Source organism: Trachymyrmex cornetzi, unplaced genomic scaffold (assembly GCF_001594075.2).
Source record: "Trachymyrmex cornetzi isolate Tcor2-1 unplaced genomic scaffold, Tcor1.1 scaffold200, whole genome shotgun sequence".
NCBI lineage: Eukaryota > Metazoa > Arthropoda > Insecta > Hymenoptera > Formicidae > Trachymyrmex > Trachymyrmex cornetzi.
In genome coordinates this window covers 81,476-96,545 of record NW_017296637.1, presented here as the reverse complement: position 1 = coordinate 96,545, position 15,070 = coordinate 81,476, and the positions used below count along the sequence as shown (strand labels likewise).

Sequence of the window (15,070 nt, the reverse complement as noted above, 5' to 3'; positions counted from 1 at the left end):
GCGTCAACTGCAAAATGGTACAAAACTGTTTTGTTCCCCTTGATCCAATCTATGTCCCCACTGTGTTTCAGTCACATTTTTTGAGACACCCTGTATATAACCGCGCATATATAGAACAAAAAGTAAAATTATGATTATTAGGTATATAAATTTATTTAGTGTCTTGAACTTTATATCTATTTTATATACTATTTTAATAAATTCGAAAATTTTATCATGTTTTTTGTGGATTTAAAATGCTATTAATAACGTTTATAAATATTTTTTACAAGGTGGGGCCAACAATATATTTTCAGAAAACAACAATGAATTGAAAGGCGTCGATAAAATGTATTTAAACTATTGTATTTTAATTAAAAAATACCGCTAAAATTATTTGCTGCCCTTAATAAAGCTGCAGTATTTATGCAACATTTGCAAAAAATAGTATCAAATTTTATAATGGTATCTTAATAATCAAAAATGTCATAGTCAACTTTAAAAATTTTGTAATGGAAAGTTACAGCAATTGGATGAGGACTCCGTACAGACACAAGAAGATCTCTTGCAGCTTGGAGTCACTCGTTAGATATCCATTTGACTGCAATAACTGCGAAAAATTTAGAAAAAGGATATATAGATGGATTCCGTATGCTAAAGATGAAGACAATTAACGAATAACGATACTTCGATATAGAACCACAATTTTATTTATTCAGAAAAGAACAGATGGATTTCTTATATAATCGATGTTGAAATATAGATTTTATATGACAATTCTAAGCGTAGAAAATCTTCGGTGGACTCGGCCAACTAACGACAGCTGATTACCTAACAGTAGAATAACAGGTCGCAATATTAAAATAACGTTAAAATGAAGTGTAAAAAATCATCAAAAAATAACTTTTAATAATAACTTTTAATCATTTTCAAGCCATTTTTACGTTTTTTGATGTCATAATCACTGCTTGTTCTTGGATCAAAAATCAATATCCACGCTAAGGAATGTTGCTGCGTGTTTGAAGACATGAATAAGGCATACTCTATGAATTGCTAAATTCAGGTGAAATGATCACAGTAAATCTCTGCCGATAACAGTAAATCTCTGTCAATAACATATCATTAATTTGATGAGTTGAAGCAAAAAAACTGTTTTACATGTCTCAAGGAAACCGCAAAGTGATCCTCGATAACACTCACCAAGCAGTTAAGGATGTCATATTCTCCTTAAGAATATTAATTTTTTTTAACGTGGCTTATTTACAGACATATTTTCTGTTTAGAATTACCATTTGTTTTAATCACTATAACATCTGTACCTAGATTTGGTAATTTTTCAGTTCAGTACATTATTGTTGAGCAACTTTTTTTATATATAATATCTGCAGAGCAACAATATAACCCATACAACACAGACCTCCAAAAGACGCTTTAAAGATCTAAGGACGTTTCCAGAATGTCTCTTAAATAAAGTGTATTATATGGGACCGATATCGGTGTTTCAAAAGTTACAGAACATTGTAAGAGTTACAGAATCGGGATATAGTATCGATATACACATCACATTGACGAAACTGTTTAGATATCGTCTCGAAGCTGCTAAGTTTTTGTCATGGTAGAATTCGGAACTTACTAAATATTTATAGGAAGTTCGATTCGTATTCCCAATGTGCCGAATATTGCAACACAGTGAAAGAATCGTCATAGAATATACAAATGTCGATAAAATGTTCAGAATATTATATGAATACTCCTTGTATATATCACGAAAATCACTAGCGAGCAAGCAGTATTATACACTCCGCCGACAGAAAGTCGCGACAGAGAGCATTTACTTGTTAATAAGAATCACCTAGTAGAGAGTATAAGGAGCGCAGCATTTCGCCGGTAAAATGTAAAGTAAGACCCAAAATTGGATTCCAAGGTGAAAGTATAAAGTGAAGTATATTTTTCAAAGCAAAATTTTGTTTAAAAATTGATTCAGGGAGAACCGGACTTGAAATTTCTGGAAAAATTAATTTTGCGGAACATATATGGAACATTCTCGGAATATGTAACGAAATATAAATAGAATTTTTAATTGATATTTGAATGTTACTATTGCAAATTCCGTAAATATTTCGGAATTTTCCGCAATACTCTTGGAATGTTTTTTGGGGGATTTTAGGAACCTTTTATGAATATTTTAGGAAGATTTAACATTAGCTGGGTTAATAATGGCAATTATTTTGATTATTGAGATTACTATATTTCTTTTTATAAATAAATTTTCAATTTTTCAAGAGACACTGAATTAATTTGAGTACCTAATATTTCTAATACTATATGAGAAAAATAATCAGACCTTGATCGTAGATCAATAAGAAAGAAGAGCAAATAATTTCTTAACTTTTCCAATCTTTACGATATTAAGTTTTTTATAATCTTTTAAAATCTGATATAAAACATATTAGAAAATAACAAATTAAATTTTTTGCTTTGTATGTTTATATAAAGCCCATCCAAAAAAATAAATAAATCCGGTTGTTACGTCCAACCCTGAGTATTGGCGAGAGAGGAAGATGGAGAGGGTACGGAAGGATGGTTGACTCAATCTCACAGGTATACGCACGAAAGCGTACAGCTGTGAGTCGTTCGCACTCTTTTAAAGTCCCAAAATGAGGGTCAACGTCCTGAAGGGACGCTATGACACCTGTTTCAATGGACAGTGCGAGCGTTGGTCCTACTTTTTAGGTCAAGGAACTTAATCCTTTTGACCTGGGATTGGACCTCGTGCAATCATAGGCGTTATAGGGAACGGGATACGAGTGGGACGATTTAAAAATTACTCGGAGGAATCTTTAGTAAAATTTTAAAAACTATTTATTTCAATAAGGCTAAAGCTAATTTACATAATTAAGCTAAGTCTAGTTACAATGATTTTAAAATTGTGAGTGAGCGTGTATAGCATTTTCGTTGAAAACAATTTTTATGCGTGCGTGCGTGCGTGCGTGCGTGCGTGTAAGAGAGTATGCGGTCGGGTGCGCGGTGGTACAATAAAAGGGGGAAGGGTGACATGTAAATGTAGACTTACTAGTGATGAAGATTGTTTGTGGAATGAGTCCGTTCCAGCGTCCACGCAAGCCCAGCCAAGGATAGCGGTGGCGAATGTGTGCAGTGTGCCCTCTGTGAACTTCGGAGGTCACCGGACCAAATAATTTCCGCGAACCTTGCGTGGATTTGAACTCGGCGTGACAGATTTTTTAGAACTCGGCGTGACAGATTTACCGCGCACTTCCGACGGCTATTGTTAAAATTTGTGAACTAGCGACGTGGATTCGGCAACTGTTAGAAATTTTCTGAGCGTCTATGCTTCCGCGGGGCCTCTATTTATACCCCGAAAAAAGGGCGTAGTGCCCTTTGTCTAGGATGCAATAGTTAGTTGCAATGTCGCGCGAGATTTACGATTTTTAAGGTGTCCTATCGTTGTTAATCTAAAGTACACTGTTAAAAGAGGTTTAGAGAACAAAAGGAATGATTTATGTTTTCTCTAAAAAGGGGCAAGATTGCTTTAAGCGAGTGATCAATTCCGTCATCCTCGCGGAAAATATGGCTAAGTAAACAGCTGTGAGACATTATCTCGTGTTTTTATGGTTTTTGTGGCGACGCGGCGCCTGTTTTTCTGAAGGTGGAATTGTTGGTCAACAATTCGGACAATAGGTTGAATTTTTATCATCGCGTGACTTAGGTCCGTTTGTGACATTTTTCGCAATCTTGTCCCTTTTAGGCCTGCGTTATTTTTCCGGGTTGATTGACGTTTACGAGTTTTTCGCGGAGCCTGGGTGGTCTGTTTTTCAATTTTTATAAGGGGACCCCTGCTCACGTCTCGCAGGCGCCAATCGTAGTTGCGGCGGAGCCGATTCTCTCGGAAGAAAAGAATCTGCGTCTGCAGGACGTAACACGGTATTGCGTGAAAAAATTGTTTATATTTGTAAAATTAAATAAATTATCTTAGTTTTAATTGAGAAATTTATTAATTTTTTTTATATTTTACTAATGAAAAAGAAATTTCAGGCATTTACAAAGATTCTGGGGTGCATCCGGAGACTTCTGGCAAGCTCAATGGGACAAAATTTTGGATAAATTTGGAGATGATCCTGTTACGTTATGGGTTTACGGTAAATTCAAGATACACTTTAGATTTTAGATAGTCTTTGTAAATTCAAAGATATACGAGGATATACCTCTTTACGTTTTAATATAAAAGTATAGATGAATGACTAACGTAAAGATTACGTAAAGATTTCCATATTTTTAATCGTTGCGCGTGTCTTAACGCCAAGACACTACCATATATGTCTCCTGATTTTGATAAATTCTTTAACTAATTCAAACTGAATATTTTTAAAAATTGAAATATTGTAAATAATAATTGCAGGATTTTTATGAATTAAAATTTTTTAGAACAATTGAACTCTTTTATGGAATATCTTAATGATATTGGATATAAAGGATATATTACTATATTGCAGGATCCTTAGTGTTAACGATCGCGGTTTACTGGATCGTCGGTGGAATTTACATTATCCTAGATATCACCAACCGGCCAGCAGTGCTGCGCAGATACAAAATACAGCCCGGTACAAACGAGCCAGTGGACAAAAGGGAGTTATGCAAAGTGATCGCTCAAGTACTGTTCAATCAGATCGTCGTCGGCTTACCTATTATGTATCTCGGCTATTACTTCATGGAATGGCGCGGTTACCCCCCGGTGCGCGAGCTACCGACGTTCCACTGGGTACTCGCCGAGATCGCGATTCATATACTATGCGAGGAGATTGGCTTTTATTACTCGCACAGGTACATCCTGCTTAAACATAACTAATCCAGAAACTTATACATAATGCTGTATTTGACAAATTTTACATTTGAAGTTGTCAATTTTGTTGACTAGGCTCAAAAACCGATATCTGATGAACCGGTAGGAAAAAATGTCATACTTAATAGAATCAAGTACGGAAATGTTAGATCAAGATTACATCAAAAATAAATATTATATTACTTTAATAAATCTTATATTGCTTGAGCTAATCTCAAAAAGAAAAAAATTATACATTATAATTTTATTAAATTACAAATACAAAATTGAGTAACGTTACCAGTGTGTGCTAAGCAGATGAAGAACATATAAATTCATATATATATATTTTATATTTAAATTCTGTTAATAACGTCTATTTTAATTTATAAATTTAAAAAAATTATTACGTTTTTTGTAAAAGGAATTGAAAAAACGGATATTGAAAATATCTCCGAACATAAAATTCAAACAGTACATTTATATATACTAATCTCGCGATCTCTGACATTTCGCTAATACGTCTTGATGTTATATTAGTTTTAATTTCGATTTATTTTCTGCGGATATATACTGTGTTAACACATAATGTTAAAATATTTTTTTTTATGTCGGCAACTTCTGTCAAATTTTAGCTACATTTGTTCCATATTATGATGCAAAACCTGCTTATTTTCTACCAATGTTAATTGAAACAGCAGATTATACTCGGTTGTTATCTACTAATAACATAATATGCTGAGATCTGCTAATAACATAATGTCTCCTGCTAAATATTATTATTGTCCATCAGGCATGAATTTCCTGCTAAATATAATTGTCCATCTTTTACATTCAGATATTGTTATAAAACCATTTATACAAACATATTAAACACAAATAACTAAACCAATGATCACTAATGATGAACACTTTTTGCAGATTTCTTCATAAGCGTTCCCTATACAAATATATACATAAACAGCATCACGAATGGACTGCTCCCATAGCTGTGACTGCTTTGTATTGCCATCCCTTAGAAAATATTGGATCGAATCTACTTCCACCCTTCTTAGGTGTATTCATCATGGGCTCCCATGTGGCCACCGCTTGGATTTGGTTCTCGCTTGCGATCCTTTCAACGTTGAATGCACATTCCGGATATCATTTACCGTTTTTCCCATCGCCGGAAGCACATGATTTCCATCATTTGAAGTAATGCAAACCTTGTTAAAATCTTTTTAATTTTAAATCGCATTAAAATAATTTCGCTCTATTTATTCTATTATAATGAATGCTTAAAACAGATTTAACGTAGTAGAATATGATCTTTATATTGAATTTCACATTTAAAAAATCAAGATTTATAATTATTTGATTATACAATCAATTTATAATTGCTACATGAATGCTAATGACTAATGAATATTTTTAGGTTTAACCAATGCTATGGTGTGCTTGGCGTTTTAGACCGCATCCATGGTACCGATACACAATTCCGCAATTCGCGGAATTACACGCGACACATAATGATGCTTAGTCTTATACCGCCCAGGGAAGCTTTCCCAGATGAGGCAAAGTACAAGTCAAAGTAAAGGGACCCTTCGATAATTCTATATGAAAGTTCTCTAATCTCCGAAGAAAAAATCTATTCGCGTTGAATGCAATATTTCTGCAGCGATGACCGAGTCGAAAACAATAGATAAATAATAAATATAATCAATTTTATCTGGCTGATATTGACAAGCTTTCTAAAAAAAATGTAATTAATTTAAATAAATGCGTTTTCGATCGATCTTTCTGTAGTCAGTCTCAAATATCTATTTTCGAGAATTCATTCAAACATAGTATTTACCTTTATTCATATTTCTGTGAAAAATATTTTATGAAGAATAGATCCCGCTTCTTAATATCAGATAAATATTGATATTCAAATATCCTTTTCGAATTAAATTTTCTTAACGCTTTATTTATTTCTGTGTCAAAGTCTGAAATTTTATATCTTTTTGGACTGAAACTAATTCAGTGTATCATGTACGTAGTGCAATATTTTAACTTACTGGTTAGAGGATTCTCGTGAAAGAAACTCGGCTATCCGCTCATTGATCTAGTGATAATGATTGTGTATATACAAATGCCATTCAAGGTTGAACTGAATAGAAAAAAATAATAAAAAGTTTCCGGAGGTTTGAGGCACATGAAAATTGAATTTATACTTTAAAACTATTAATAAGATAATAAAATTATTAATAAGATCAAAGTTGATTCGATTTTACTTTGGGAGCAACAAAATAGGTTTTCTATTAGCTAAATGTTCGTTAGATTATTTATTTTTAATAATTTGTATTATTTGTTTTTAGAAGTCTTCAGTAAAGCTCTCAATTTTCAGATTTATCCAGACAACAAACGCATGTTCAAAACTGTGACATAGAGTGTCTTACTTAAAGATGTCATTAAAATATTAAAGATATCTAAGAAATTATGTTTTAATGATCTTGAAGACGTCTTATATCCCGATTTTTTACATGAGTGCTCTCTGAGTATACATATATTAGATTGATTCATAAATAAGTTTCATTGCATGTAACAATTTATTTTTTCTGAAAATCTTAAATTCTAATTCCATCTCTAATAAGTTCCTCAATCGTAAATCAATAGATATATATCTGTATTTGTGTATATATTAATATATTTATAACTATGCATATCATCTTATAAAATTGCGAAAATAAAATCTTAAAATAGAAGATTTGAAAGTATATGTATGTACGTCACGTAATGCCTTGAAAATTTAAACAAGAAAAATGCTGTTGTAATGATTAAAAAAATTTAAATTATATATAGCGAAAGTGTCATAACAGATCAAGCAGAACAAAAGTGGTTTGTGAAGTTTCTCTCCAAAAAGAAACTTCAAAAACCATAGACAAACCATTCCGATTTCAATAATGTTTTCAAATTATTATGCAACAAAATCCACATTATATAATAGAGCACGAAAAAGCAGAGATACATCACAGCTTTGTCATATCAAAAAAATCTGATAAAAGAAAATAGAATTTATTTATGAATCAACCCAATACTTCAGTATGTATACAATACAAATTTATACTACAAATTCATCATTTTCTTAAAATTATGTATGCTAAATATGAGATTTTCTGATCATTATTTCTTGAATTTTTCTTTCAGTTCGACCTTGGCGCCATTCGTACTTTTCTATAATATTTGTAGTATTATATTGTTAAAAATATGTATTGTGTATTTAAGCTACATATTTATGCACAAGTTCTTACATTAAGTTTAATAGCGTAATATATTTTATATTTTTCTGAAGCTTCTTCGATACAATCGAATTGAAAAGTTTATATTTTTTATAATAATGAAGAAGATAAAATAAAAATAAAAATTAAATGTATTATTATTATTATTATTGTAAAACTTCTGTTTTTTAAATTCTCATTCTAATTGATATTTGAAATTATTTTTGTAGTACTTTAGTATACTGCATTGTAATGAAGTACATTTCATTGTAATGAAAGCTTCAGAACAAATAACATTTATGATGTGAAAATAACTATTTTTATATTTAGTTCTATATATAGATCGAACGCAGGCATTAGCTTGATTTAGATTTAATCTCAAATGAGATCTAAATAATTGTACTTCTTTAAAATAAATATAACTTACTAGAATATTAGAAAACGACGTTAGGGATTTGGATTTCTCTTTACATTGAGAGAAAAGTATGTTGAATATATTGATTATATAGATTATATAGAGATAGATATTGATTATATAGATAGAGATAAACGTACACATATGTATAACACCAATAATTTTATCTGAATAACAATGAATCTTTGTCATAAAACGTTTTCACGACATTCTGTATTTTGCGAGAAAGAATTCTATTTATGGAAACTAAATCAAAAACAGAAACATATATCCTAGTTTGTCTTATTTTACTAACCATAATTTTCGTTAAAATTTTGAATCATATTTAACAAAATTTTATCGCAATGTTCTTAAAGAACTTAAAAGATTCAAAGAAAAAAATATATGTATAAAGTTGTTACTTTAAAATCACCTTAAATCATTGAAGATTAATGTTTGAGTATGCAGATGTGTAAAGCGTACACATACATATGTAAAACAGATAAAGCTCTCTTTCTGTATTGTGATCACTCGTCGAGTTTAAAGTCTGACGCACAATTGAGCAGCACGGGCAATAGGAACAGGATATATGAGACATTCTATCAAAAACCGTGTATTCTGATATATACGGTTTCTGATAGATTGAAATTTGTTATTCCGTGTTCCTATTGTCTATGCTTTTCAATATTGTGTTTCAGGCTTCAGACTCAAGGTTTCTGATTAATTGTCGTGGCCATATTAAATTATGACGCCATAAGCGAGAAATGAAACATTGAGGCTTCTTGCATGTCATTTGTAATTAAAGAGAATTTAGATAAAACAAAATGATAAAATTGCTTTAAAACACTTGTAAAAATACTCTATTTTTACGCCCATTTTTACTACCTTGAGTCAGTAAATAATCATAAAAGGCATGTAAAATAAAAGTAGGCTTAAGAACCTATTATATGTATTTTAAAAACCTATTATATGTATTTTAAAAACCTATTATATGTATTTTAAAAACCTATTATATGTATTTTAAAAACCTAGCCATTATATGTATTTCATTGCCTTTTACGACTATTTATTGATTGTCAAAAAGAGCGTATACAAAAATGGGTCATGAACATTTTTACAAGTGTCTTAAAGCGATCTCATTATTTCGTTTTATTTAAATTTCCTTTATTTATAAATGCCATGCAAGAAACTTTCTCGCTTATAACGTCATGATCTAATGTAACCGCGATGACTAGTTAGGAGCATAGACTTTTATAATATACACTAGGCCGTTAATGACACTAACTCCGTTATTTACCGTATCTGGTATTGTATAAGGTTTCCCAAAAATGTGGAAATTCTATAATAATTTTTGTAAAACGAAAATATCGAAAAACCATCCCCAAATGCGAGGGCGGGATGGTGATCCTGATTAATGCCAAGTATAAGAAATTTCCACCTTTATATGGCCATTTTGAATGTAGTTGTTCATAACTTAAATTTAAAATTATTATTGTTTTGATCACCATCAAATAGCCCCGATCAACTCGAACAAATTTTAAGATTTGTTCTCGTTGACCAAACCTGAACATAATTGTTCATCGACACGATGAACAGAGATGTGCCACTGGCGCAAAGATAGTATTTTTGAAATAATGGAACACGAATTTCACCATTTCCCAATATCTTCGTTTTTACAAAAATTATTACGTGATTTACATACTTTTGAAAAACTTTGTAAATGAGTGACGTAAAAGATCATGTGATAAGGCCGATGCACTGTTATTGGCCGATATAACAGTATATATGTTAGATCTATGTGTATGTAATTAATATATATACCAGTGTCCCTGAATGTCCCTTTAATATCGCATATGCGCATGATTCAGTATGTACATACATACTTCTGAGAGCCATATATTTGAGACATTTGAAACAACTAGGCAAGTTAGCGATCTAATGTATATAATAAAAGTCTGTAGTCAGAAGCCATAAGGCTCGTAATTAACATGTATTATTATCGTTACTGAATTTATATACCTATATGATAAGCTTATTAATAAAATCTTTACAAACGTCATTTTCTTTCTTTTTCTCGCTTTCTTTATTTCTTAATATGAAATCTTTATGAAATGATGCACATCATTTTAATAGGTGCACGAAATGATGTAAAACGTGCGATTTGCAAATATATATATATTTTTTTATAACAATATGAATATTTTTCTTTTACATAGATATAGTACAAAAATAATAATTATTATTGCTTTTTTCTCGCATATATTTAATAAAATATAGTCTTTCGAAGGCTTAAAACGCAATTTGTTTTTAAAAATTGCAATCTTAAAAGGTCTTACAAATTGAATAATTTTTTACAAATTATTGGCTACCATATTTACATAGCGAGACGATATTTCAATGATATCCTGCGCGTGTATGGCAATTATATAAAGTATCCTAGGTGAAATGGATTAAACATTTGTAAATTATCCTGCAAAAAAATACAATCTTACAGATGCAAACAAAAAAATGCAACTAACAAACTTACAGTGTATAAATCGAGTAGCTCTTTGGTAAAATTTGTGTACAATATCGCATTTCATAGGTCAAACTATTCTTATTATAAACTACAATTTTTGCAGAAAAGATCGTGCACAATACTATTTGTTGAGAGAGCACTTCCAAAGCACAATACAATTCCATTAAATCGTCCTGGTTTTATATAAATTTAATTATTATTGTCAGATTTGGCAACTGGACCCTTTGTAAATCTTTTTTATATTCTCTAATATAAAAAAGGTGGCATCAAATGCGACATGTACATTGATATACAAAAGAAAGGAAAGATCGTCTCAAAAAGACATACAACATTTATACAAAAATTTGTTCACACATTAACAAAAACAAGTTTTAAATAAAATTTCCAATCTATCTATACGTGTAATAAACATATGTATACTTAAAAAATAATTTAGAAAATTATGTTAAATTTAGAAGCTGCAATGAAGTATTTATAAAAACGTTGTTACAATACCATCAACAATATTTTTTTTTTCAATATAATATCTTAAACCTTAACATGTCTATAATATTAAGGCAATAGTATAATAAAAAAATTGTATAGCAAATTTAGGTATCAATATGTAGTGAGCTTAGATATTATTACGATATTACGATTAGCATAATATATCGTTCAATATGTTTATAAAAGTGTCAAAATCTTTGATATATTCTAATGATAGGTATCATTGTCGTTTGGACATTTATATCGTTATGTAAGAAGAAATCAATGCAAAGTACATAATTGGCTAATTTAAAGAACGTATACAAAATTTGCATTTGCAAATGGAAGAACGCGGAAATTGATTGCTTCTTGCATGACGCGTATTTAATCTCATGGAACAAACTTCTTCTCACATGAGTATCAGTCATTGTACATTCCGTCGATCAAAAAATCCATCCTTCGATAGTGCCTCTTATCCCAGCAATCTCGACCGCGCCTATATAATACGAAAATCGCAGCACCCAATATCGGTAAAGCGACAATTGTTATAATGACTGGCACAATGTAGTCGATTTTTCTTGGCATGCCTAGTGGAGGATTTTTTGTTCGTAGGAGTGGTATAGATTCATTAATTTCTGGCCCATCAACAGTCGTTACCGTTGGTTTAGGCTTCGGTATGTGCTTTTCAACATGCAAAGATGTTTTCGTTGTATTATTCATGTCTAGATGAGCTGCAGTTCCATTTGCTGGTATACTTATATTAGAGTAATTAGAGTCTATATGGTGATTTAAGCTGTCATTAGAGCGTGGATTAGTGGTATTTAATTTCGGGAGGCTAACGTTAGAAGTTTCAGATTTGATATGAGCTGTTTCTATCGCAGGACTACTTTTCATTATAGGTAATTTCATATTTTCAAAAGTGGTCTGATTAAATAATACATTTTCCTTCGGATCCATATTCTGATCTATACCTTTCGTAGGTGTTATCTCTGGACTTTCTGAAACTCCCTTCCTCGGTTTTATTTTCTCTTCTCTTGCTTCTTTCCTTGCAACCACAGAAGGAGTAGCATGTCTCTCCTTAAGCGCACTTTCTCTTGCTCTAGCTTCGTCAGGCTTGTTGGATTCTGTTGTAATGCTTCCATGTTGAGGCGTTATTATAGGTCCTCCTTCTGCAGAATACCGCTTAAAAAATATTTTATTGTTTTATAAAAAAAACTTATTTTATTCCCCTAAAAAACTGAATTATTTTATATTAAATGACAAAAATGTATCTCTAAATGCAGAAAGTTTATTATATATAAACCATATCATAAAAATGATAAGAAGTAAATACTTCATATATATATATACATATATATTTATAGATACACAAAATTAATAAACGTAAGAAATATTTAAAAAAATGAAACATAACTTTAAAATTCAAAAAAGAGAAAAAATAATATATACAATATAACACAAAAATATAACAATATAACACAAAAAACAAATAGGATAGAAGAAGAAATCAAATCTGTAGAATTTATAGAACCAAATGCTAAGAAAAGAACGAAATAAATCAGAAATATACAAAACTGAAAAATAAAAACAAGAATATACTTACAGGATTTACAGCTAAAAATATAGTAAAAAATCTCAATCTTTTTAGAAACATACCCTGTATCGTAATGAAATTTTTCATAAATCACATCTTGAATTAAAATACTTAAACCAACAAAATTTAGATTTTTATTATTTTTTAAGTTAAAGTATTGTGACAGCAAAAATAAAATAAATATATATTATAAATATGTTCTTAAATAAAAATATTCACATTGTAATCACACTTTTCATACAGCAAAAATTCAGTTTTTTGTAGCTGCACTCTTCATATTTTAAATTTTGATCCAAATTCAAAGTAAAAGAGGATCGCAGGATATCGGAGAGAAAAAGAGAAAAGATAAGACATTCCAGACTACAAATTTGGCGCAATTCTCTCACGTTCAAACGAAAAATACGCGTCGCACAGTACGCAACTGCGCAGTGCGCACCAGTACACTTACGAGCAATGCTTTTTTGTCACCCGTTTCATTGGGAGGCTCGACCGTCGACGACAGAGGTTCGATCAGAGAACCAAGAGAACTGCGATCGGGTATCGACGGTTCCAAAGACGTGCCAGTTGTTGCTGCGTTGATAGACGAGGTTAGCGTTGCGACGAATAACGTGACCGCCAATACAAACGGCGGAGAGCATGGAAGATCAAATGCGGCCATATCGCGTCGCGGATCCCCGACCGGATCGGCGTGCACGAAAACTCCGGGGAATCCAACGGAGCAAAACACTCCCGCGGATGCAACTTAAAATAAGGGAGAACAAAAAAGAAATGGAGCGCTACCCGCAGCACCGCGAGAGCGACTGACGATCAGTCCATAACCGCTGATAGCTACCGCAAACTGTCGCACGTACGAGAACTGAGAAGCCTCGAGTCTCTCTTCTCTTCGTTTCGGCTGCACTTTCGCTGTTTCCCTTCTCTTCGTCTTTCTCTCCCTCCCGTCTATTCGTCTCTCTCTTTCTTTTAAGTTGTAGCATACAGGGTGTCCTAGAATTAACAAGAGGCGATCAGTGCGTGAATTCTAAAATGAGCCTTTCTTTTTTCGAATAAACTTTGAAAAAAATAAGTGACAAAGACAAATCGAGATTGATTTTCATTAGCGCGGTAGTCTTCATCTATCATCTTTTTTTTCAATATCTATAGTAGCAATGTATATTCGTTTTATTTTAAGTGCAGATCAAAAGTAGTGCAGCTCCGAAGAATGTATTTGTATATGCCCCGTTACAGCTGTTCGTGCAATTGTTAGAATAAGAAAACTATGGCGAAAACTTTATGCGAAAGTTTCACGATGCTTTCGCAATAAATATACGTGAATAAACGCATACAAACATATACTTGGCTTGCAGGCAAATATACGTAAAAAAATTGAGTTCTTACAAAATCATTAAAAAAGATGAGAAGGAAAAATTCATATATATTTATTATTACTATACTTATTTAAAATAATTAAATTTACTTTTAGGTGCTAATTTGTATAATTTTTAACAAGTAAACTGTTTAATTTTACAGCAGATTGACAGTAAAATGGTTGTAATTAGCAAATCAATTAAAGCAATTAACATGTTTTACTCGTATTCAATGAAGTATATAAAAAAAACCTGCATGATCTTTAAAATCAATCACATTTTATTTAGAAACTTTGCTACGAGCATTCTGCCAATAACATATTTGTATGCCAAATCCTACCAAATCCGTACAAGTTTCTCTATCAACAAAGTAGGTAGTAGATCGAATCTATTTTCGACAGATTCGTCTGTCTACGTGCGATCTCGTATCACGTGTTCATCTCTATTTTTACCAAACACAAATAATACAAAAAAAAAAGTTGCACAGAATGCGGATCGATACAGCGATCCATGAAAGTTACATAAATTAAAGGGAATTGTGGAGATTTATTTTGTGAAATTGGATTGTCTTGATCTCCGAAATTTTAAATATATCTTAAATTTTACGTTCGTACTAAATAGTGTGGAGGGTGTGGAATCGTAGAAATTGTAGGGAAAACATTCCCGAAAAGTGATCCTAAACTCGCGGCAAGCCCGTAAAG

At 31.5% G+C, this 15,070-nt stretch overlaps 2 protein-coding genes across 4 annotated transcripts in view; one reads left to right on the top strand and one right to left on the bottom strand.

Annotated features, from left to right (window-relative positions):
• Positions 1-6,648, top strand: part of LOC108759675 (fatty acid hydroxylase domain-containing protein 2) — a 20,961-nt gene extending 14,313 nt beyond the window's left edge. Inside the window, exons 3-6 of one of the 2 annotated variants that reach the window (XM_018505224.1) lie at positions 4,033-4,136; positions 4,491-4,818; positions 5,738-6,010; positions 6,231-6,648. In XM_018505224.1, the coding sequence (XP_018360726.1) occupies positions 4,033-4,136; positions 4,491-4,818; positions 5,738-6,010; positions 6,231-6,390 (865 nt within the window). In that variant the 3' untranslated portion in view covers positions 6,391-6,648. The remainder of the gene's footprint in view (positions 1-4,032; positions 4,137-4,490; positions 4,819-5,737; positions 6,011-6,230) is intronic. The other variant, XM_018505223.1, reaches the window with a different exon arrangement.
• A 5,005-nt stretch (positions 6,649-11,653) lies between these two features.
• Positions 11,654-15,038, bottom strand: LOC108759670 (uncharacterized). Of its 2 annotated transcripts, XM_018505218.1 has the most exons (3): positions 14,984-15,038; positions 13,475-14,010; positions 11,654-12,614 (listed from the first exon to the last, which is right to left on the bottom strand). In XM_018505218.1, the coding sequence occupies exons 2-3, from the start codon at positions 13,682-13,684 to the stop codon at positions 11,853-11,855; spliced, it is 972 nt and encodes a 323-aa protein (XP_018360720.1). In that variant the 5' UTR covers positions 13,685-14,010; positions 14,984-15,038; the 3' UTR covers positions 11,654-11,852. The 2 variants fall into 2 exon arrangements, with proteins under 2 accessions (XP_018360720.1, XP_018360719.1); XM_018505217.1 differs by lacking the exon at positions 14,984-15,038 and having other exon boundaries at positions 13,475-14,050.
• Positions 15,039-15,070: the final 32 nt, after the last annotated feature.